Source organism: Eleutherodactylus coqui, chromosome 6 (genome assembly GCF_035609145.1).
Source record: "Eleutherodactylus coqui strain aEleCoq1 chromosome 6, aEleCoq1.hap1, whole genome shotgun sequence".
Taxonomy (NCBI): domain Eukaryota; kingdom Metazoa; phylum Chordata; class Amphibia; order Anura; family Eleutherodactylidae; genus Eleutherodactylus; species Eleutherodactylus coqui.
This window is the reverse complement of record NC_089842.1, coordinates 9,941,372-9,965,954: the sequence shown is the minus strand read 5'-3', so window position 1 is coordinate 9,965,954 and position 24,583 is coordinate 9,941,372. Positions and strand designations below refer to the sequence as shown.

General features: G+C 45.6%; 1 protein-coding gene across 7 annotated transcripts; it reads right to left on the bottom strand.

Moving 5' to 3' along the window:
• Positions 1-2,795: 2,795 nt before the first annotated feature.
• Positions 2,796-23,415, bottom strand: LOC136631807 (membrane-spanning 4-domains subfamily A member 4A-like). 7 transcript variants are annotated; one of them, XM_066606186.1, is made up of 8 exons: positions 23,067-23,410; positions 21,296-21,397; positions 17,236-17,401; positions 14,937-15,065; positions 11,094-11,150; positions 5,829-6,002; positions 3,462-3,581; positions 2,796-3,124 (listed from the first exon to the last, which is right to left on the bottom strand). In XM_066606186.1, exons 3-8 carry the CDS (start codon positions 17,395-17,397, stop codon positions 3,050-3,052), a joined length of 717 nt encoding a protein of 238 aa, XP_066462283.1. In that variant the 5' UTR covers positions 17,398-17,401; positions 21,296-21,397; positions 23,067-23,410; the 3' UTR covers positions 2,796-3,049. The 7 variants fall into 7 exon arrangements, with proteins under 7 accessions (XP_066462283.1, XP_066462282.1, XP_066462280.1 ...); XM_066606185.1 differs by having other exon boundaries at positions 21,296-21,414; positions 23,067-23,409; XM_066606183.1 differs by having other exon boundaries at positions 21,296-21,414; positions 23,157-23,409.
• Positions 23,416-24,583: the final 1,168 nt, after the last annotated feature.

The window sequence follows — 24,583 nt, the reverse complement described above, 5'->3', positions numbered from 1 at the left end:
AAAAACCCAGACTGACTAGGGCAAGGAGTGTGGCCCGAAGCCAACATGTATTTTCTCTCACGTTACCTCAGCTATCCGGGGCGCTGCAATGGGATTTCTTTATGTACCGTCGGTGGATTCGTGCTAGCCACCCATGCTGTGGGTGCCCACAGACTTCCCATAGCGGTGTTTTGCCTGTCTGTCCCCAAAACACTGAGAGACTTGGGTAGGGTGCAGAGTGCAGATGGTTTTCCTCTTGCGTTGTCGATGAGGTATCCGACACCCAAACAGAATGAGTAGTGTGTGGACACATGGAGTCCCCATTGCTATGTCACTCACAGCACCTTGGGCCACACAAGGTGTTTGCTGGGACAGAAGCAGACCCACTGCCCGCTCACATACTTCTCACACCGAGTATTGCTGCATTGTGGTGATGTGTAGAAGTGCTGGGCTGGCAGCGGAGTCCCCTTTATGCCCACGTTTGCAGCTCCTGACGGAGATGGCCCAGGATTGGAATGAAGATGGAACGTCAATCTATTATCAATTCTCGACAGCATTGTGGGCTATCGCCCCCCCTTTTGACAGAGGGTCGCTGCCCAGCCGTGCCAACCCTCTGCAGTGTGTGCCTGTGGTTCCTCCTCATGGCAGACGCACTTATAATTAGACATGAGGGTGGTGTGGCTATGCAGCCAGTGTGTGGCATGAGGGCAGCTGAAGGCTGCGCAGGGACACTTTGGTGTGCGCTGTGGACACTGGGTCGTGCGGTGGGTTGGGCAGCATGTAACCCAGGAGAAGAGGCATCGGTGTGTCCCCCAGGCAGTGATTGTGCTTAGTTGGAGGTAGTGTGGTGCTTAGCTAAGGTGTGCCTTGCTAATGAGGGTTTGTCCAAAGTAAAAATTGTTAGGGGGGGGGGGGTCCACTCTTGCCGGTATTGTGGCTTAATAGTGGGACCTGGGAACTTGAGATGCAGCCCAACATGTAGCCCCTCGCCTGCCCTATCCGTTTCTGTGTCGTTTCCATCACTTTCATAGGTTTTCCAGACTTTCACAAATGAAAACCTTAGCGAGCATGGCTGATATGCTCAAGTCGCCCATTGACTTCAATGGGGTTCGTTACTCGAAACAAACTCTTGAGCAACGAGCACCCGAGCATTTTGGTGCTCGCTCATCTCTAGTTTTTATTGTGCAAACCCTAACATTTTTTATATATGATCTATATTTAAATGTATGTCTGTTTGTCCTTTATGCATTACTACTAGAGATGAGCAAACGTACTCGCCCATGCCCTTTTTTCGTCCAAGTACCGCGATTTTCGAGTACTTCCGTACTCGGGCGAAAAGATTCGGGGGGCGCCGTGGGTGAGTGGGGGGTTGCAGTGGGGAGCGGGGGGGGGGGGGGGGGGGAGAGGGCTCCCCCCCTGTTCCCCGCTGCTACCCCCGCACCGCCAAGCCTCCCCCCGCCCCCCGAATCTTTTCATTCAAGTACTGAAGTACTCGAAAATCGTGCTGCTCGATCGAGTAATTACTCGAAACGAGTATGTTCGCTCATCTCTAATTACTACACCATTCATCTGATCGCCATGACACTTTGGGAAGTTGTTGAGTACACTCCTGCAAAGGTTTCTGGCATAGTATATCTATCCTACAATAGGTGGCGCCTGTGCGGGCATCGTCGACAGTTATGCCCCCCAGACGTAGATCGTTGAAATTCCATCTCAAGTACAAAAGAAAAAGGCATTACGAGCAACGGGATGCGAGTTCAACTACAAAATGATGCATCCGCCGAACGTTTCACAATACAATTACTGGATATTGGGAATGCTGAGGTAAAATGAAAGCTGCGCTGTGATTGGTTGTTATATATTATACTGAGGTAACATGAAAGCTGCGCTGTGATTGGGTGTTCTCTATCTATCTATACGAATGTATGTCTGTCTGTCTGTCTTCACAGCAACGCACGATGGGTAGGCTAGTATCTATCTATCTATCATCTTCGTCATGCCGACCCACGGAAAACGTAGCACATCAATTATGCTGCATGATTAATGCTGTATAAAAAGAAATGCAAAAAACACAATGGCAGAATTAAAGGTTCAATACATCATATGTGCCGAGCGTATGGTATGAATAAAAACTACAGGTTGTCGCACAAAAAACAAGCGCTCATAGACAGAAAAATAAACTTATGGCTTTTGAAAAGTTGAGAGGAAAATCCCCCCAAAAACTATTGCATCCTTAGGGCCAATATAAGCCGCATCACTAAGGGGTTAATATAAGAAGTCTAAGTATATTTAAGAGGTCAGAAGTTAATTTAGAGATCTTATTGGTGGGCTCTCACTAATATAGGCATTCTGAATATTTAGTCCCACCTGTCTTAATAAGACACACCCCTTGGAATGGCCACTGCATTTTGCCATGACCAGCTGCTCACGTGCCACCTTTTGAAGGGTTCTCCCAGGTTGACATCTCCGTTAGTCGTCTGATTTGAACCCCATAGAAAAACTTTGTTGGGATGCAGAACGCAAATCCCAGAATATTAGTGAGCAGGAGGCCGATGTCCACGAGGAACGGGGTGGATCCCTCAGGAACACCGTCAGAAGCTCCTGTCTGCAGCCGCCCATAACAGCAGAAGGGGCTCCACTATGTATTAAAGACGCGGCTCATGGGGGTGGTGGTGGTGGGGATAATTCTGAGACTGCAGGAGTCAGTAAAAGGGGCATCTTGTGGTGAATTTGGAGAAACTGCTTGGCCTATTAGTTTGTAAACTTCACAAATAAACCAAATTTGTAACGGGGTGGGAGGGGGGAGCCTGGAGATATACTTCAATGCGGTTCTTTATTTCTTTCAGCTCTTTATATAAATTACTGTATACATTAGATACAAATCATAATAACAGGTGTCGGTGGTAGTATATACACGTTGTATCACATATACTATAACAGTGCTTACTGACTGAAGCTTTAGGCTCACACACTGCACTCACTAGAAATGCTATAAAGTCTTGTAAATGCACTTGGGTATTCGTCTTGCAGTCGCAGAATGAGAACGACTGATGGCTTCCTGTCTGTGCCGTTAAGTCAGACATATAGGAGCGTCTCTGGTTGTATCCGCTGCGTTCCAAGTTGTGGTTTGATAGACGACCACGCTCTGAAATAAAACACATTTTTATTGTATAAGTAAGGAACCCAAGCGCTCAACTATCTTCAGCAGTCCCATTGAAGCAGGTGGAGGAGAGGTGTGCATGTGTATGCTCTGCTGCCGGAACTTTAGGACCCGCTAGGGCTGAAATCTCAGGATCAGCGAGGGTGCCAGCAGTCAGACCCCCACCGATCGGCAAGATACCTCTTATACTGTGGAAAGGGAATAGCTTACTGTGATGGGACAACCCCCTAAAAAAAAATTTCTGGACATTTAAGGGTTAAAATGAAGAGAAATTGAATACTCGTCTCTCAGTGACTCCCCGGCTACATAATCGGTAACTTACCATTTCGTGAAGAGACGTTCGGCAGACAGTTTTGCAGGCGAACACACTTGTGGATATACTAATGCAGAACATCAGCAGGAGAAGCAATATAAAATATGACAGAAGACCGCCTTCAGCAGGCTGAAAGAGAGAAAGAGGAGACGTTCTGTAGATACACAAATAGGAGTCTCTTCTGGGCTACAATATATGAAGGAGCAGTCAGGAATCTGCACACAGTGCAACAAACTGCATCTGTGAAGGAGCTGCACAAAGCCATCACCCGCTTCCTCAATGGCAGCTTTAAAAGGGTTTTTACCAAGATTGGAAGTCCTCTACACACAGAATATCTGCAGAATAGGGGATAGCCTGCTAATTGGTGCTGACACCCCCGACGATCTTGAGATTGGGGGTTCTGTGTCCCCCATCCTCCTCACTACAGGTGTAGTGACCCAGAGAGTCCTACAGGGTAGTCAAAAGTTATCAGGCCCCTGGGACCTCGCTATGAGTCACTATAGGACATACGGTAGGAGGTGCCACACTGGAGATAGACGCTGCTGTTCTTGCAATACAGGAAAGAGATTGGAAGACAGGATAGTCAGGAGATAGCAGGCTTGTGATTGGTGCTTTGGTTGCTTAGCAGAAACAGAGCTTGCATGGGAAAATAATTTCAAGTGTACATAGGCTGCAGAAGTCAGTTGGCAGTCGTAGATTGGGAGCAAAAGAGGGCAGAAGCAAAGACAAGAGCAGGAGAGGATTATAGTGTGGTGAGACAGTGAGTGTGTCATCAGAGGGGAGAGAAGGAGGAAGCACAGAGAGTGGCAGAGTTTCTCTTTCATCCTGAGTAAAGGAATCAGAGCCAGTCGGAGAGAGAGAGGCCATCACAATAGTGAGTGTTACCTTCCCTATCACAATTAACAGTGGAATATAACCTACCCTGCACGAGTCCCTCCAGCCTGTCGCTGACAGCCCCGGAAAAAGGGAAAATCTTTATTGTATTCAAATAACCTTCACCCTGAGAGAAGTAAGAAATCTGACACGATCAATGTGGATACAAATGTAACTGTTGTGGTTATCATTGCTCCCAAATCCACAAGTGTGAACTGTCTCTATGACCTGACATTTCATAGTAAACTGTGTGCCTTCAGTTTACTGGCATTTGACTGGACTGGGCACGTTATTTCACTACCACAAGTAAGGTTTTCTCACATAAAAGGCATTGCATTCATACAGACATCATTAGTCAGACCACAAACTATGCAGAGACTCTTACCCAACCGCCTGCTGCGTGAGTTGCCATATCTGTCAGAGTAGCTGCCACTGTGATCAAGCATAAGCTAACGCCACCCATTTGAGCTACCTCTGGCTCACTGCACAGTGTTACTGCACCCCTGCAGAGAGGAGGCGACGGAATGCAGCGCTGGTTGTGCAAATGCACTAGCACCCCATTCACTTTTAATGGGACTGCAGAGATATGGAGTGGCATCCCCTCCGGTATTTCCATCAACCCCACTGCAATAAATGGAGCACTGACTACACGTACTCGGCCAGCGCCCCCTTCATATTGACATCACTGTGAGGGGAGAAGTGGCCCCCGCAATGACAGACAGAAGGTGTAGGACTTGTTAAATATCATTCGGTTAGTCACCAGTCACTGTTCAAGCTTTTCTAGATCCTTTTGAATCCGCTCTCTCGCTATCCTTTAGTGTTATCTATCCCTCCTAGCTGTGTGTCATTGGCAAATTTGATCAGTTTTCCTTCAATTCCTTTCCCCCTCCTCATAGCAGTGTATGGTATAATATAATCACTTATACCATATACTGCAATACTTCAGTATTGGAATATATGAGAATTCAGGTATTGTATTAAGGCATGATACAAGCATGTCCTAATAGGCAAAAATACATGGCAGCTGTGGGGGCCTTCAGAAGGCCCCTGGCTGCCATGACACCTGGATAGCACTTTACGATCTTATCGCCGGGGGGCTGTTTGGGACCTCCAATGGCCAACCAGGCCATTTAAATGCCGCTGTGTCAATTGACATCAGCATTTAAAGGGTAAAATGTCACAATCAGTGTGAACATCTATAGCAACCCGCTGTCAAAGATAGCCGACACTGGTCTTGTATGGAGCGAGCTCGGTTTCCATATCTAAGCCATGTCAATCCCATGCTCCTTCAATGTACATATGGCTTCTGAGGCACAAAGGGGTTAATATGAGTAATGCAATCGATTGCAATACCAGAAATATCCAAAGAACAAGAGTGGAGCTGTTTCTGAAAGATAACAGCCATGTCTTTGTAAACTCCTACAACTTCTTAAAGTGGTGCTGCTCATAGTAACAGGTCGATAGAAGTACTATAAAAGGGAATTAAATTAAAGTGATTCTTACCCAGGGAGTGAAAGCTCCGAGGCACTGCGGATCATTATTAGAATATGCGCAATATGTCAGACTTTTAAATTCGGTGCCCAATATTTCCGATAAGCTAATTTCAATTAGAGCAAGTATTAGTCCACAAACTGCGGCTAGAGAGCTGAAGATGTTCATCACCAAGCTGGCGGTTACCTGGAACACAAAGTAACAGTCATTACTTAAAGGGGCTCTCTGGTGGAGACGTCTCATTTTCACACATCCTACTAGGAATATCACTGTAAAGGGGGTTGTCTCAGGAACGGAACCATGCGTATATGGACATCATAAAGAAGGCCACCAGTTCTGGAATCTCCTATATAAGTCACAAAAAAAGAGAAAAAGTCACAACAGCACTCCAAGGTTTAAGTCACACCACTGGTGCAAGGTACTATGCAATAGCCCAGTTAGGGTCCCGACTCCCCGGGTCCACCGTTGGTCATCAATGTAGAAAAGGAGAAGAACCAGGCAGCATTCATTAATTCTTCTTTATTGGAATCAGTACATTATGAGGAAGCAAGCAGCTATGTATCGACCCTGTGCTTGGGTCTTTATCAAGCCAGAGTGGAGAACTACTTTGTAAAAACGGTTCCCACTTTGGTCAACTAAAGCTGCCGAAGGCTCCAATTCCAAAAACTTTGTTTTTGATGATGTAGGAGGGGTGGGGTGTAGTTAGCACCATGTTTGTTCTTTTCACTCCTTCATTCTCCCTCACATTGTTTGGGCAACACAAGGGTTAATATTCTTCTGTACCATCCCCTTTATAAGGTAGGAGCAGTGTTCTTGGGGTCTCTGAGAACTCGGGTGGTGGACTAAAAATTAAGAGACGCAGTCAGGCAAGACGAACAGGAGAGTAGTGCAGCACGAGAGGAGACACCAGCACCTTCTCAGAAGGCCCAATAAGAAACAGCAGATCTTGGAGCCCACGGCTTTATCACAAACTAGGCAGCTGGAGTTTGATTAGCTATCCCTACTCCCTGATTCCCAGAATTGCTAACGCTGCCCCTCCACAGGCACTGCTTCAGATAGTCCAGCTCACCACAGGCCCTCAGCTCCCGTGTTCCCCTGTTGCAGGACTGCACACTGGATTTATCTTGCCCAAGCAGCCCCTGCCACTCAGGGTGACCCTAGTCCTCATAGATGATGTATTGGAAACAATGGTTCTGCATGGGTTGCTGGAGCTTGGGGTGTCACAGTTTGTCAAGGACTACTGGAGACCCCTGGCTTTCAGGGTTTACTTCTGCTCATAAGAACTGCTCAGCTGCAGGCATTAGTTGTTGCTATTGGAATATTTTTATTGCACTGTTGAAGTTATTGAACCCCGGTTGTACCAGAACAGAAGTGCCTTATTATTGTTCTATTGGCAAGGTAGTTTAATAAAACGTTTACTACATACAAGATGGCATCTTGGCCTGGTGTCATAACCCTGAAGGAATGGGAGGCGTTCTTACAAAGTGGAGAGCAGCCATGAAGAGTATCTTTTGCTTTGGAGGACCTAGTGTGTCAGTGTATTACGTGGACAACTCTTTGATTTGAATCGGCATGGTGTAATACCTCATTTCTCCTGTGGAGGCACTGCAGGGAAATTGAACACTTGCTGAAAAGGTTTCTTTACACTTTTTAAAGAAAAAAAGGGAAAGGAAATCCTTTTTTTCCCCCCTCAATAAACCTGCTGACCACCAACGAAGTCGCCAACTATGAAAACCACTCTTGAAATAGTAAATTCAGAAAGTCTACTTGTAACAGTTAGATAACTAGACAATATGAGAGATTATTCCTCTTTATAAGACAGACCTCTTGGGCTCACCTCCCATCACAGCAGGCAAGCCTGTCATTAACGAGGTTGTACCAAGATAGACTTATCACCTATTCTACGGAAAGTCTGATCGATGGGGGTATCACCACTGCATTGATTCCAGAAATGGGGGATACAGACTTTGGATCCCGCCATTCCAGAGCTGCATCCAGCATTGTCCATGCCAGCTCTGTTCACAAGCTGCTGTCAGGGACGTTACATATATACAAGGCTAACTACTACAGCCAATCACCGGCCTCAGCAGGGCCTTCATTACATTTGCTTGCCAACATTACCTCTTATGCAATACTGTACCAATATTGGCTCAAATCAAGTGAGAGCGAAACCCAAGACCACATATTGGGACAGGGGTCAGTAGTGTTTTGAAATCATTAATCAACTTTGGCTAAAATCCAATCATAACAGTAGAGATGCAGCCAACAAGTGAGAGGCCATTTCCATTAATTAACCTTCCCACTGTGGGCCGTACATGTACAATGCACGTCGGGTTTCATTGTAAGGTGCAGTTGCGGCAGCCGAGCCCGTTCAAAACACAGCAGGTGTCCGCCATCTTTGACAGCCAACACCCACCTGCAACAGTTGTGATTGGGAGAGAAGTCCGATCATGGCTGTTAATCCTTCAAATACCACCATCAATTCTGACAGCAGCATTTACAGGATCTGACCAGAATAGAAAAGTCCCAAATGGCTACCTGCAATGTGATAGCAGGATGCCATGTAGGTGTCATCTGAAAGCCCCCATGGCTGCCATTACTGTTTGCCTATTAAGACATGTTTGCAGCCTTTGACGTGTCTTAAGAGAATGCCAGTATAATGTAATACTACAGTATTGCATTATACTATATGTAGCGTCCCAGAACACTATCCCAGTCCCCTTCATAAATGTCATAGATGTTTGTTCTATGTAGATACACTGTGCAAAGCCTGTCTTGTCATATTCAGTATGTGTGTTGGGACAGCTGCGGCGCTTGAGAGGTTAACAGTAATAAAATCATTGCCTGCATGTACATGTATCAGTTTGTCATGTCATGTGGTGTGCGTGAAGGCGTAAGTAGGACTGATTGAGAGTGGGAAGAGAGTCCATTTTCAGGAGTTCGGAGAGAGTGCCAATACAGAACATGGAAGCACCTTCAGCTACCATGTAGGTGAAGATGAAGGAAGAAGAGAGAGATCCCGTAGCGAGAGCAATTCCCAATAGTTCTGTATAGAGGAACCCACCATACAGGTACAAATTCACACTACAGGTTTTTTCTGTGTGGCCATCCAGAGTCAGGATCACCGCACAGAGGTACGCTACTGAGACACACCCATGCACCTGCCATGCGGGGAGATATTGTTTAATCCTTCATGTACATAACTACCCGTGGGAGTGTCTGTGGAGTGACCCCTACCCCCTTCCTCCTCTGGAGTGCTCCCAGTCCAGGAGCGGTACCGTAAGATAATGTGGAGTGTAGGACCGGTTTCATCCTGTGTATCCTCCCTGACCTGAGCTCTAGTCTACTTGCACGTACAAGAATTGCACCTGCATTGCCTTGAATAATCTGTGTTATTTCTCCGCCATGTAGCATACCGGTGGGAATGGTGGCGTTATGGGAATAAATCATATTCCAGAAGATTTCACTGATCTGCTCCAGATTGGTTATAATGAGAAGCTTCATGCATGAATATATGTATTTGGACTCAGGGGTACTCCCCTTGAGCCCCCATACCCTTCTGGTTTATTGAAAGCAAGTACAATACAATTATACTGAATATGAAGCACCAATTACATGCATACCCTTCCCAACATCATAACAACTCATGATTGGCCTTGTATGTAACGACGCTTATGATTAACATATCTTTACGCCCCGGGTGTATGTTGCTATGTGAACACGTAATTTCTAGGAAACGCAACTAGAATAGACTATCAATATCTCTGCCTGGACCAAGGAATCCAAGGGAGGAGATAAGGAGCAGCCCCCCTCTTATGAGCGGTGGGCATCGCAGGTCTTTCTCATAAGAAACACATCTCAGGACCTTGTTAAGTCTTGGGAACTTGTGTAGGAGTGTATTTCAGGATACCAGCATAAGAGTGAACCAGTTAACCATTTCACTGCTAGCTATTTTCTATGAAGGTGGATATATGAATATATACATACATATATTTGCATAGGCTGCTTTAAGAAACACATTTATATTATTATTACTACAACAGTGGTGTCTCGAGGGATAACTACTACTACCCCCATCAACCCATTTATTGGCATTCCTTATCCTAGGGGTGTTAAAGGTGGCCTGCAATCCAGCTCTGGCCTTTGCTATGTGTCATCCCTCCGGGACCAGAGCCTGGTAAGTGTCGCTGTGACAAGCCAGCACTGATCCTTCCCAGCTCTGCATGGTAGTGAAGTGTCCTGGATCATCCCTCTGGGGTGTTGCACTATATAATTCATCAAAATGATGGCAAATTCAAAAACCTCTTTGGGGATTATAATAGAAAATAAAGTGAAATAAATAATTTTTTTTTTTAACTATTAGGTTTTGAAACTTAATATTTAAAGGGGTTGTCCGGCCAGAAACATTGCATGTCAGAACTTCTGTTTGCCCATTTCCATGCACTTTGTAATATACATTGTGCATGGAAAATGATGCAAACAGAAGATATTGACTTACCTGTAGGGGTGCCCCCCCCTGTGTTGCACCTCCGTCGCTCCTGGTTACGACAAGAAATCTTCTGGTCTTGTTGGGCCGGCAGCAGCTTTCGTTGGCGTGGGAACGAGCCTCTTCTCATCCGCGCATGCGCAGTGCTTCTTTCTTCAGCCGGGACCGCGCTCCTTCTGAAAGCCTTGTAGGGGACGCGCGCCGCCGGCGCATGCGCAGTACACTCACTTCCTTGCTTCAGATACCAGTGGAGTGAGTGTGTGCCTGCCGCTGCTGTTGGGCGAGAGGCACCGACGTCATCGGGAGCGCGCACGTCGGAGCATATACAGTGGTGCACCATGGGAGAAGACCCGCGGTACCATCTTTGAACAGAATTTTTACTAAGAACAGAAAAAGCTTGTTCAGGTAAGCGGAAAGTGCTATCGAAATGAGGTTTTAGTGTGTCTTTTAATTGCTTTGATATGCAGGTGGCATCTGCAGAAAAAAAATAACTTAATCTGCAGGACAACCCCTTTAAGTTTTCTTCTCTTTTTTCCCAGTAAACTCTGTAAAAACAAACGCCCCCCAAAAGTGGCACAAATGTGTTTCCCCCCCCCCATTTTGCCAGTCTTTCAGTACATTATATGATACGTTAAATAGCACCATGGAAAAACGAAACTCATCCTGCAAAAAACGAGCCCCTGTGCAGCTGTGTGCGAGAAAAACAACGAAGGTAGGATTTTTTGAAAGTGGGAAACAAAAAAGGCAAAAATGGAAAAACAAAAAGGGGCGCAGCAGAATTTTTGGCTTACCTTTCCCAGCGTTGGTTTCAGTGAAGCAGAAAATGATAGCGATCCGGAAATGATAAACTGTAAAAAGGAAAGAGTCATCAGAAACTGACCCGTTATATAAATCACGTTTTTAAAGAATTTTTCAGCATTTTTTCACACTGCCCACAAAGCCCAATACTTGCTGTTCATGTATGCGCAACTTTAGTGAGACGCCTGCAGCAGAGCTTTCTGTACAGGACGATTTTCTTGCTCACGTTTGCTGCATGGTGCGACGCACAAAACTGCATGAAATACAACCCATTCTTCTTGTGATTTTTGTTTTGCAACGATGCAACGAGATATAAAAGTTGCAGCTTGTGCGATCTCTCTGGGATTCCCCCGAAAACGTGCTCGGTGTTTCCGATAGGTGAATTCAAAAAAATCCCATCGCATTTGCACGTAAAAGTGAGTGTGATATGATTTGTTAGTTTTCCTATTGAAACATGCGATTTTCTCAGATCAATATCACACTCGCCCGCAGCTGCCCCATCTATATACACCCCAAAATCAGAGGCGGGATGACACAGAAAGGGGAATGCGTGTAATACGAGGGGCACATACGCTCATCTGAGTGAGCCCATAGAAATGAAAGGGTGTAAGCAGGATATTATAACAGGTCTGTTTGCACATCAGAAAGTCAGGCAGAGGGAGGTCACAGCAGAGGGAGGTCACAGCAGAGGGAGGTCACAGCAGAGGGAGGTCACAGCAGAGGGAGGTGACGGCAACTCAGGGTTGTATAATAAAAAAGTCTTAACAAACAAACAAAAAAATAAAAAATAAAACAAAAACGAAAACGGCTTTCTCCAGAAAGACAATGTCCATGACTCAAACAATATCACAGTCCTTGTAACTTTACTGAGGGGTTCTCACCCAACCTTTCCTCAGGGTTAACTTCTTTCAGCTCTCCCTGTTCAGTTCTACCCAGCTTTCCAGAGCTTCTGCACAGAGACTATCCTTACTCTGTTTCTCTGGACTGGCTTCTCACTCTGCAACAACCTCTCTTACTGAACTTTTGATTGCTCTTTTCCCAATTAGGTTTCAGCTGTGCTTCAGCTTCAGGTAACTCCTGGACTGGAGTAGAAGGCCGGCTTCTCACAGCCGTGATGAGCTCCGCTGTGGAATTCCGCGGCAGAGCCCGTCACGGCGCCCCCCAGAGACCCCAATACTTACCTCCGGATCCGGCATCTTCCGTCCCGCATGACGCTTCGGCGCGCTTGCGCAATAGAGCGCGTGACGCGCCGGCCACGTCATATGACACGCCCACAGCATCACATGATGCGCCGGCCGCCTCATATGACGCGGTGGGCGGGGAAGCAGTTTCACGCTATCTTCCGCTGTGCTACAGCAGAAGATAGCGGGTCTTCCATTACGCAACGGAAATCCTTTTCGTGGGAAGGAGCCCTAAGAGTGACCCTGACAGCCATAGTCACCCGCAAACTCTGGAGTTATATCGCAAAGTTTAGCAATCTCCTTGGTATATACACACCATCCAGGATTTGACCCCTTACCTCAATACAAGGGGTATTCCCAAAATTCACTTTTATCACCTATCCATAGGGGGGTCCCACATCCCCTTTTCCTCACTACACCCCACCTGCGACGCTTTAAAGGACCTCTTTAACAGGGCCAGTTTACCTACCAAGCTTTTCCATTCTCAACCAAGCCAGATACTTCTCTAGTAATTTAAGGCACCCTCCCCCCGTTAGGTAGTGCTTCTGGGATCTGTAGTTCTATGAGATTCCATGAACACAGCTTCACAGGTGAGGGATAATTGAGCTGGCTGGGTGTGGAGTTTCTCCAGCCAGCCAATCTCCCTGGTCTGCTGCACATACCATCTTCTTTCGCCATAGAATCCTGTTCTTTTTATCATGTTTATGCAGTCTGTGTTAATCCCATTCTGTGCTAAGCTTTATGCATGTCTGGTCTGTTGTGTCTTTCTCACCTTCCCTGAGGACGGTCTGGACACTTGTAGTCCCCATCTGCATCTTATGACCCCCTCTTCTCTTCCCTTTGACAGGTGCGGCCTCCAGATGTCTAATGTCTTGTGTGTGTCAGGTGGGTGATGCCTGACACTGTTCCCTGTGTGTCGGTATGGTGTCTTGACTCTCTCCTTTGTGTGAGGACACTTGCGCCAGCAATGATTTATCTATATACCTGTAAGCTCTGAGTGGGGTTTCTGTGTTGTGTTTCTATGTCACCCTAGGGCTTTGCCTTTATGCATAATGTGTGGTGCATGTCTGTGCAGGTGGCCAGACGTGTGTGAACAGTGTTGTGTTCATTGGGTCTGTACAGCTGCCAGACAGTGTATGAACAGGCCTATTCTATCTTGCTTGCAAGTCCCTGGGGTATTGGTGTAAACAGTGACATATTCAGTGTCTGTGTAGGCTTCAAGACACCAGGTGTGAACAGTCCTGTTCTGTGAGTTGGTGTGAGCTGCATCCTGCCCTGCTGTGGATCATTTGCTATCCAGGAATAGGTAGGTTCCTAGGTTGCAGTGCAGGGTTGTCCTTACCTGGACAATTGCTCTGCTTGCAGGCAGGTTTTCACGTGGTGGTTCTCCCATTAGAGTAGGGATATGTTATGTTTGCCCATGAGTCTAGCATGAAGAACACCTTTGGTGTTCCGGGTGTGCATTTGTGCAGTTCACTCGCCCCTGTATCTGTGCCGTGTTGAGGTGCGCTCAGCGGACATAATCCCAATAGGGGGGGCCTGAGCAATAGCTTCCATTGGTTCCATGCTTGATCATCCAGCTTTCCCAACTTCTGCTGTCCTGACCTCGGCTTCTTCTTTGACCATAAATTTGCCCGATTGCCACCTGCCCTGAGGATTGCACTGCGATGCTTCTGAAATGCCTGGGTCAGCTGTCGCTGCACTGAGCTTAACATGGGGTGATGGACTAAGAGTCCCTGTGTCACAGGAAGCAGAGTATGATGCGGACAGCAGGCTTACAAAAAAATCTATAGATTTTTGGATCCATGTGCACACGTCAGGTTTTTTCTGAGGGCCCACCTCACTTACATATCTCAAATGTGAACAGTACCATAATGTAGGTGATGTGTTTTGAATATCTGTTGGGGGCACTCTAATTCACAGAGCTGCAGGAAATTGTGGACTCTCTGCAGCAGTCTCTCTAGCTGTAGTCCTTGCAGATTTGTTCTCTCAGCAATGTCGGTTCTGATAAGTTATGGGGTCGTGCTTTTCAGTTACAGGCTCCCTCCTTCCTCATGCCATTGTCCCTCTCTAGCAGGCACAGAATCGCAGGACATGTCTCACATGGCTCCCTCAGCCGACTCCTCGCTCCTCTTGCAATTGTCTCTCCCTGGAATGCGGTCTCTCAAGGCTGAGTAACACTGGGATCGCTCCTCAGCTTGTCGTTCTCTCACCCGGTGTCCGGCTTCTACAGTTCCCACATGAGCACACCGAGTCAGTGCACCTCTCTATTATCCCCAGTCCTCCAGATATCTCACCTGATCTATGCAGCCAGTCGGAAATAATACATTACACTTCATAGAGAAGTACACAAAATGCAGGAAGGGAGGCATCATCCGAGCCCCTTACACCTGCAGTTAAAACCAGAACCCTAAAAAAAAAAGGATAAGGGGAGAAAAGCAGTGGATACCGAGAAGCAACCCTCAGGAATAGCCCTAAGCCAAAACGGTCAGTGGTGCAGCAGTCAGAGCTCCAGAGGGGAGGGAGAGCAGCACCTATGTACAACCACTGACTACCTCAGGTTCCCTGTCGGCACTGGAGCCATGCTACAGATCACAGCTGTGTCCTAATGGGAGGAGGTAAGCGGTACAACTGGGCATTCACTTTATAACTTACCAGCACTCCAGACCATATTGGGACCCCGCAAAAGCTCGTAATCGCCAGGGAATAGTTTTCCTGAGCGTTGATAATTATCAAAGGAATGCCAAAGGTCAGAAGAAGAATCCCGGAAAATATCTGTGTTGTCTGCGAATCAAGAGAAATTCATTTCAACCTCTCATAGTATAACTGTAGGAGACCAACAGGCGATACGACAGAAATAAGGATACAAACCCATAAGTATACTAAATGTGCAGCCATTATAAAATGTATAGCGTCATTATATGATGTGGCGCCCAACAATGCGGAAAAAAGCTGGAAAAGCAAATACAATTCAAGGAAAAGCTCATTACTGTATATCTACATTCACCCCCATTGAAGGTCTCCAGTGAGCGGTACAGAAGTAGTGATGCAACTTCAAGTAGTCTTCAAGAGAAATATCATACCATTTTGTGACTACAGCTCCTATGCAGATCTGTGTGTCTCCATGGTAACAGACTACAAACCAGCTTTACGTAGACTGATTCTGTAATCATACTCCCTCCTATCTGTCCCCAATGTCTTCCAGAATTACCAACTCTATGCTAGGAAAACGTAGAGGAGAGATAGAAAGCAAAGGTATACATAATGCTTTTGGGGTCCCGTGGCAAAATTCAGAATTTCCTTTCTCCACTACACCCCCCAAAAAATTGCACTGGAGACAGCATATCTATAACATTGTATGCTTGGACACAGCACTCATGGAGATCCTCTGCTTGTTATCTCTTCATTACTCACCAGCATTAGTTGCATGGAGCCAGCAACTACCAGTTTCCCCTCTTGCCCCACCCAAACTGCAGGAGTCTCAGCTGATCAAGGTGAGCAGTAACACTAACATTTCCCGCAGTACCACTGATGAACACAAAGCGCTTTTCTCTGTGTTTCTCCTTCTAGATTTCAGTTCTAGAATAGCACTGTAATCATCACTGGAGGTAACTGCACTGTAATCACTATCACTGTGTAAAGCTGGTATTTGATTTATTTAGGGGTTTTCCTACTATAAAAAAATGTCTAACAGCCGAGCAAGGCATATAATAAAAACGACAATACTCATCTGTCTTCAGCCCCGGTAAACACCCGAGCCGCTACGGCAGCTCCTGCTCCCATAATGTACATCTAGTGGAAGTCAGGCAACCTCTGAAACAAATCAGAGGCCGCAGCGTCACCAACCAGAACGCCTGGTATCATGCATGGAACTAAGGATATGAGCGCGGATGCCAGGAGTTGAGGCGGTGACACTTCGGCCTCCTATTGGTCAACTGATTTTCGACATAAATTCCTGAAGCAGGAGCCGCCAGAGCCGCTTAGTTGTTTCCCAGGAGGCTGCAGAGAGGTGATTTTTTTTTTTAATTTTATGCCATGGCCTGTTGTTGAAAAACTAATATATATATATATATATATATATATATATATATATATATATATATATATATATATATATATATATACACACATATACACATATACACACACACACACACACACACACACACACACACTTATATTTAATTTTGGTATTGTCATAATTATACCGACCCGTAGAAAATAAAAATTGTCATTTATGCTGTTTATAAAAAAACAAAAATAAAAAAAGGCAGAATTAAGGTGTTTTCTCTCGCTGCTAAATTTTTTTTAACAAAAAAAGTTCTACAATACATTATTTGTACCTAAAAATGTCACCAATAAAACCTGCAGTTCGCCATGCAAAAACCAACCCTCATACAGCCGTGTCCATGGAGAAATACAAAAGTTATAGCTTTTGAATAGTAGAGATCAAAATCCCCCCCAAAAAAATCATTGCGTCCTTAGGACTAAAATAGGCCGCATCACTAAGGGGTTAAAGGTGTCATGTAGGAAAAATTCTTTGACAGGTTAACCAGCAACCCAACTGTCATGGATGGGGTGTAGCTCGGCCAGTGGTCGGTCTTGTTGATAGTCGCTCTCCTTAGTAGAGTCTATAAGAGCTCCTGGACGGTTGGGCGTGGCTACAAGGAGCCTCCTGGTGACATCTGCAGAGCGACAGCAGTCGGCAAGAACGTAAACCATGGAAAGCCAAATCAGAAGAGTAAATCCAGGTGAGGTAGAAGCTGCTTCAGAACATTGAAGAGGAGCTACAGGTGAGAACAGCAGAGAAGAATGTCACCATGATCAGATGGTTGCATGACCACACGGCGGTTACATGCGCCAATTAGAAGAGCGGTTGCTGGTTGGAACATGGTGAAGTAAGTCTGTGACACCAGTGACATCTCTAATACCAGCTATTTAAGAATGCACTTACCCCTAGAACTTCCGGTTCTCCACGATAAAATCTAACAAGTGGTTTGGGTATGTTGGCTGAAGCGTCGTAGGAACATCCGTCAGGCCCGCTTCTTCCATCATGTTGTGGTTGCACTTTAGAGATAAAAACAGATCCTCCTGCATCTGGTACGACCGGAGACATGGCTCTGCAAATGGAGAATCAATTACATGTTCCATATAATAATCCCATTCCTGCAGCCCATCTAGATTCTATTACAGATGGAAATGGTTCAACCCCTTCCTGCAAAAGCACATATTACATCCCATTGTGCTGTACTGAATCCAGTAGGCCGTGAGGTGCTGTCTCCATGGGTTCAACTTGTTTTTCAACAAATTCCACAAATGCTCCATCAGATTGAGATTTGAGGCCAAGTCAACACCTTGTACTACCGTATTTGTCTTGTTCCTCAAACCATTCCTACTAAAGACTGAAGGTCTTCATGCCCAAGCTCCAAGCCGTTCACCTCTACTAATCCAAAAGGACAAGAAAAGTCGCTGCAATATTCTCAAAACCATAAAGAAAAAATTTAAAAAAAAAACACGCAGATGTTTTGGGATTCTGTTTTGTGGATGGAACAACTACAACTTTTTGGGCCTCTGGATGAGAAGTATGTCTGGAGGAGAAGGAGAAATGAAGCAGACGCTAATAAGAACCGCCCTGCCTACAGTGAAGCATGGCGGTGACTCAGTGATGCTCTGAGGCTGGAAACCTGCAACGTGTGGAGGACCAGATGGATTCCATCAAGTATCAGGAAATCCTAGGAGAGAACGTCATGCCTTCTGTGAGGAAGCTGAAGCTTGGGTATTAATGGACCTTCCAACAGGACAAAGAAAAAGAAGCCAGATACTAGATGTATATTGTTCTGGCTGGGTCTGTTGGCAGTCACCCCTCCCCCATCCTTGGTTGAGTTGAGTGGCTGCTCAATCAGCCTGCACCCGAACATTTTTGCTCCTCTATATAGCAATCTGGCTTGCTGCATGCTTTCAGGTCAAATGGTGATTGAGCATTTCCTGTAATATATATCTAGTATCTGGCTTCTTTTTCTGTAAGTTATGTCTTTGAGCATTTTTTCTTACCTCTGTGATTTTCTTCTTTCAACAGGCCAATGATTGCAAGCATTTCTCACAGTCCACCAAGGCTTCAGAAAAAGTCCTGGAAGATTCTGGTGTGGCCTTCAATCACCTGACTTTAACCTCAAAGAATTTTTGGGTGGGATGTGAAGATGGAGGTTGTAGTACACAAACCCCAGAATATTAGTGACCCGGAGGCCGATGTCCATGAGGAACGGGGTGAGATCCCTGAGGAATGCCATCAGAAGCTGCCATCTGGCTGTACATCCCGTCTGCAGCCAGTTATAACAGCAGAAGGGGCTCCAATGAGTACTAAAGACACTTGTGTGATTGTTCTCAGTAAGAGAAACCAAGTCATCTTGTAGATATGATACCTTTTAATGGCTAACAAAAATACATGATGTTACAGCGAGCTTTCCAACCTATTCAGGGTTCTTCCTCAGGGATTATGAACGCAGTGATACCACATATGTGATTTTTATTTTTTTACATATTAAAAAGGGGGAATGGTGGGGTTTCGGCATTTATTTAAAAAAAAATTTCTATACAGTTTGATTTTTTTTTTTTTGTCCCACCTGGGGGACTTGAATATCACCATATTTTATCATTCTTCTAATACACCACTATACTTCAGTAGACCACTATGCTTCTCATGTAGACTGTCTTTTGTGTATCTGCACATGTGTTTGTTTGTGTTCTATGTTGGTGCTACCAATCTTTGTGGTGGTGAGTCTGTCTCCTGTAACTTGTTGTGTGAGGCGTGATTGGAGGGTTAGACAGACTAGGAGGCGGAGTCTAAAGTAGACATGGAGAGAGAGTTTAAATGTAGTTAGTGGAGGAGGACGTGTGAGCAGGGGATGGGGGGGGTGTTAAAGCTCTCGTGCTTTTGTCTGAGCAGAGCCTCGGGACTTCCCCCTTGTGCCATGGGACTGAAGCTAAGAGTTTGAATCCTGCTTGAAGAGTTGGCAGTCATGGTCGAATATTCCCTGCTAAACTACTGAGTCAAGAGACAAGTTGAACGTAAGGCAAGAGATTACTGAGTGTGCTGTAACAGTCAAAGGGAAGACAGAGCAAGCAATGGAAGAGTGAGTTGCATGTGTTCCTCCTTGTGGCAGTATACCCCCGGGGGAATGTCCATCAGATAACTAAGACTGATGTGGTCTGAATGTCGGGAGAGAAAGTGTACAAGGAGCGTTTTGCCTGAAGACTGTCAAACTGTTTTGTACTTGGAAAATCAAAGTTGAAATTGTGAGTAAAGAAAACCGTGTGCCTCCGTTTTAAAACTACCATTTGACCGTGGACTCTTATTCGATACGGGTGACGCCTCACCCCGGAAGAGGCACTGGCATCACGTGACTGATAAGTAATGGACTGATTGACAGTTGTTAATACCGGGCCCAGAGCAAGGTTTAGAGGGAAGAGGCAGTAGATCCACTCGTGACATACCATCAGGTTTATCCCGCTGTCTCCCCGGCCGAAGGGGCCCACCCGGCCTGCTACAGTTGCACTGACCGCAGCATGTAATTTCGTTTTTTTTCCCCATTTCACTTTGCTTAGAAAGTTTTAAAAGTTTTTCAGTATATTATATGATACATGACATAGTACCATATTTCGTCCCACTGAAAGCAAGTCCTCATACAGCTACATCGATGAAAAAATAAAAGTTATGTTTTTTTGGAAAGCAAGAAAAAAAAAACAATAAATGGCCGAGTCATTAAGGAGTTAAAAATCACTTTGTCAACCAAAAATATAAAAACATATATAGAAAGCTATTTACAGAAGTGGCTGAAGAATCCCATGACATCAGCGGAGGAGGAGCTGCATTTCCTGTGCTCGTGGGAAATGTGCCAGTTCAGATCTGCTCTTCTGTGTCGTATAGATAGCGGCTGTTGTCACTTGTTGTGCCCAGATACTTTTAGGTTTTGGGGCAGAAACATCCATTTGTTGTAGTATTGAGTCCCAGAAAATATTAACATAGCTACTGCATGAACCCACCTCAGTACATAGATGCAATACCAGAACCAAGCTCAGAACAGAACTACAGCACCAGAACCAATCTCATGGCATAAATACAGTAGGATATCTGAGTTATTGTATTGCAGGGGCGATGATGGACTGACAGTGGTGCCTCGGGATATCAAAGGGGAGGAGACAGCGCCAGGAGGAGGAGGAGGATTCATGTAGCTCCACAAGATGCTGTCATACTGAGGAAGAAGATCATTTGGTTGGGCAGATCTAGGTAGGAAGGGGTGGAATCAACCCAGACTAACTACATTGTCCTGGTGCCCCTGTACAAGCTGGCAGCCAACGCCCTGTGGGACCGCACATCGTTCATAGCTAAAGCCGGCCATGTCTGTCTGCATGAAGCGTTCTGCGCCAAAATTCACTTCTTTAATATTTAAATTTCAGTGCAGTTTTGTTGCGTTTTTGCAATAGTGCCGTCAGCAATATAAGTCTGCAGCGATTGTCACAAAACTTCATCGAAATCCAGATCCGTGTGAAAGCAGCCTTACTGCGCTATGGAAGAACCGGATAAGACCTCATTAACCTTTGCCCTAATTCCCTCTACTGTTGTAAGGGGTGCAGGGGACCCTCTGCTGGCTCTGACAGCCTGACAAAAGCATTGTGACCCTTTGGGGTAATTTTGAGGTTGTTTTTCTCCATATTCTTTGATAGGCCAGATTACAGAGCCTTATTGCCCCCGATAAAAGCAGACAGCATGTAGACGCCCGTCTGTGAGCGCTCACGTCTGCAGGAGTTTTGTCTAATAATGCGGACTTTGCTGCATTTTGAGCCATGGAATGCGGAACATCTTGCAGAATTTCCTGTTTTTTTCCGCAAACTTTAATTACGGAATTCCATCTCCTGTATATTAGAAATCCATGACAATGATGCTGTAAAACGTCCTTAATTCATTCATTCAGCGATAATTCATTCACTAATCATTAGTGGTTTCTTTTTCAGCTCACCTAAAGATTGTCAGTAGTTGATTATTGTCTGGTGTAACCGGGCAACCGTTGTCGGTCAGTGACTAGCCGCTAAACTTCGCAGGTAGGGGAGCTTTTCTGTGACTGCGAAGAGGAGACACCTATAATTAGAGCAACAGTAAATAGCCGTGAAACAGAAGACAAACTACACCCAAACACGAATCCCAGCAGATTATAAAACAAGACAATGCTTATTAGCAAACTACTGAAAAAAATAAAAAAAACAGGAAGGTATAAAGCCGTAATACAAACCAGATGATGGGCTCATTCACACGATTGTATGCGTAAATCGCTGCATGGATTACGCAGTGTTTTACCGGTTTGTTTGGGAACTGATGAGCCGGCTACTGCCGCGTAGCGAGTGCACTGCGCAGGACCGTGTATCTCACGCATGCTGTTATTCGCAGTGTGACTGTCTTTTTTTTTTCTTCTAAGGGTGACTACCCACTACAGTTTTTTTTTTCACTGCGAAATTCGCAGCGGTTTTTTTTTATGCAGGGGTCTATGGGACTTGCAATGTTAAAATCGCGATCGCGCAAAATCACAATTTACCGCGAGATCGCAATTTTGCGTGATCACGATTTTAACATTACAAGTCCCATAGACCCCTGCAGAAAAAAAAACGCTGCGAATTTCGCAGTGAAAAAAAAAAAACTGTAGTGGGTAGTCAGCCTTATAGTGAATGTATCGCCACCCATACTCAATGTATTGCGTATGGACAGTGTTGCATACGCTACCCATAGAAAAGAATAGGGCTCCCGCTGCATGAGGCGCGGTGAAATAGAGCGTGTTGCGATCTTTTTCTTACATGTATCTACAGGTAGTGTTTACATACTAATGTGAATGGTGAAAGTCCATGTACTTTCATTGACTCCATTCACTCGTACATCACTCGTATAGTACGTGCCGAAATCACGGCCGTGAGAATGAGCCCCTAAAAGGTAAGCATACATGAGCAAAGTGCAGGTAACAGGAAATTGCTACCAAAAGGCACATTCCAATTAGTAGAAACCTCTCATACTAATAACAATAGTAAAGTGCAACAGTGCTTAGAGACAAAACAATGTGTCTATAAAGCTTAACACAAACAGCCAAAGAAAGGGTTACATTGTATCAAATAGCCAAGAAATACAATAGCAGCATAAATGATAGCAAACCTGAAGTCTAGCGCCGTGCCGCACGTTTCGCTCTATGCTTTCCCAAGGGGCAGTGCCAGTCATTCCCCAAACATATTTATATTCCCAGACAAGTGAGATACAACAAACAGCTGCTAGTAAACTCCGATCCCAGAGTGTTAACCCTACAAATCTTGCAAGGACTACAAGAAAATGGCGATTCCCAATGAAACAGCCCAATGCAGAACACTCTGGGGTTGCAGATCAACAACCATCCAAGATCTGCAAGGACCGCTAAAAATGCAAATTCCTAATGAAAGCTCAATATATACTAATCTGCTATCCGAGTGTTAACCATGAAACATTTGCAAAAAAAGAATGATTCCCAATAAAAGGCCAATAAATACAATAAACTGCAAAACATGTAGGGGGAAAAAGAACACAAGCCAAAAGTATATGACAAAATCCCCCGTGACCGCGCACAAAAGGGGCGCAAGGCAAGCCATGCAAAGCCCTTGTGTCATAATGAATAATGGAGTGAAATGAAAGTACATGAAGAATAGTTGTTCATACACTAAGAACTCGAAGCAACTACTGCCAGCGGCTGGTCGAGTGATGGTTGTCCCATGTGAACCCACCTTACTGGCAGCACAGATCACATAAGAGGACTTCGTGACAATCTACGCCAGATCTCAGCTCTGCTACATTTGTATGGATCTTCCACTTACGGAACAGAACCATCAAGCGTCGTCTCGCTGCTCACAGGAAGTTTTTCCTCTGCTGTAAACTTGTTGATGTTGTAATTCCTCCTGAGTTCAGGAGAGCACAGAACATGTTGCCAAATTTTCTTCTCACTGTGATCACATGACTTCCCTCAGAAAGGAATTTGTGACGCTTCTCCGCGGGGCGAGAGCTGCTGGTTTGTTCCTAAATCTCCTTGGATCGGTTCCATGTTTATCTTCAGTGAATGTGCGTTTCTGGGAGGAAGTATCCGGCCGTGATCCAGCATCAGACAGAACGTGATGACATCGCTGGGAGGAAACTATCGGGTTTATTCAAGTTGGTTCTAAATCCTGTCTCCGCCCCTTCAAGACCAAGGCACTTGTGACCTTATTTTGAAGCACTTTGGCGCTATATTGAACCACTACTATGCTTCATTAGTCTATGATACTATACACTGCATTGATTGGCCCACATGAGCAGCACTGGGCGGTCAGAGTAGTATGTAGTGTTTTAGGCGACTTTAGCTATGACACGGGCTCTGCACCGAAAGATTGCCATGTAGCTCTGCAACCTCGCAATCAAATAGAGGTAAAGAATATATATATATATATATATATATATATATATATAATATATACATACATATATACACACACACACACTGTATGCTATCAGGACCGAAACCACACTTACTACATAGATATAGTGGCAAAACCAAGATACTTCTGATAGTGTGTGTGTGTGTGTGCGTGCGTGCGTGCGTGTGTGTGTGTGTGTGTGTGTGTGTGTTGTAGGGGTGCGCTACAGAAGATGGCCTGTAGGGGGCAACAGACAATCAGTCTGATGCCTGAAGTAAGAGGGAAAACACTCACAGGTGTGGTCAGTGCTATAAAAAGGGTTGTACCCTGCTGCAAGGGAGACAGTGTCTGGCTGAGAGAACAGGGCTGCCAGGCCCAGAGTGTCAGCTCAGTGGAGCTGTAAGGCTGGCAGGCCCTGTGTGTGTCTAAGAAGGCCAGAGGTGGACAGGGAGCCGCCCCTCACCTCAACACCAGAGACAGTGTGACAGCTCAGTGGCGCTGGGGCTGCTAGGCCTAGTGTGTGACTAAGAAGGATAGAGGTGGACAGGGAGACACCCCTCACCTCCACACCTAGGAGAGGTGTGTGGTTGGGAGATCCAGGCTGCGGTGATTCCCTTTGTGAGCGGAGAGGCGCTGTGGACAAGGCGCTGCGAGAGGTAGCAGGACCCCTGAAGTACGCCTGCCCTGGGACTAAGGGTCTGAAGGCACGACAGACTGAGGACCAGCTGCGCTCTGGACATTCACAGGTCTGTGAGATTCTATGGACTTATATAGTCTCCACAGCTGAGGATTTACCTGCTTGCCCTACGGACTGTAAAGGGTTAAAACTTGAACAGAGACTTTTGTTGTTGCAA

Excerpts from the sequence above, each read along its gene's own strand:
- LOC136631807 (XM_066606190.1), bottom strand. The coding sequence starts at position 17,397 with ATGTCTCCGGTCGTACCAGATGCAGGAGGATCTGTTTTTATCTCTAAA. Across the intron at positions 11,151-14,936 it reads CAATATGGTCTGGAGTGCTG|TTTATCATTTCCGGATCGCT; the intron begins GTAAGTTATAAA and ends TCCTTTTTACAG. Across the intron at positions 3,582-5,828 it reads TCGGAGCTTTCACTCCCTGG|CCTGCTGAAGGCGGTCTTCT; the intron begins GTAAGAATCACT and ends TCTCTCTTTCAG.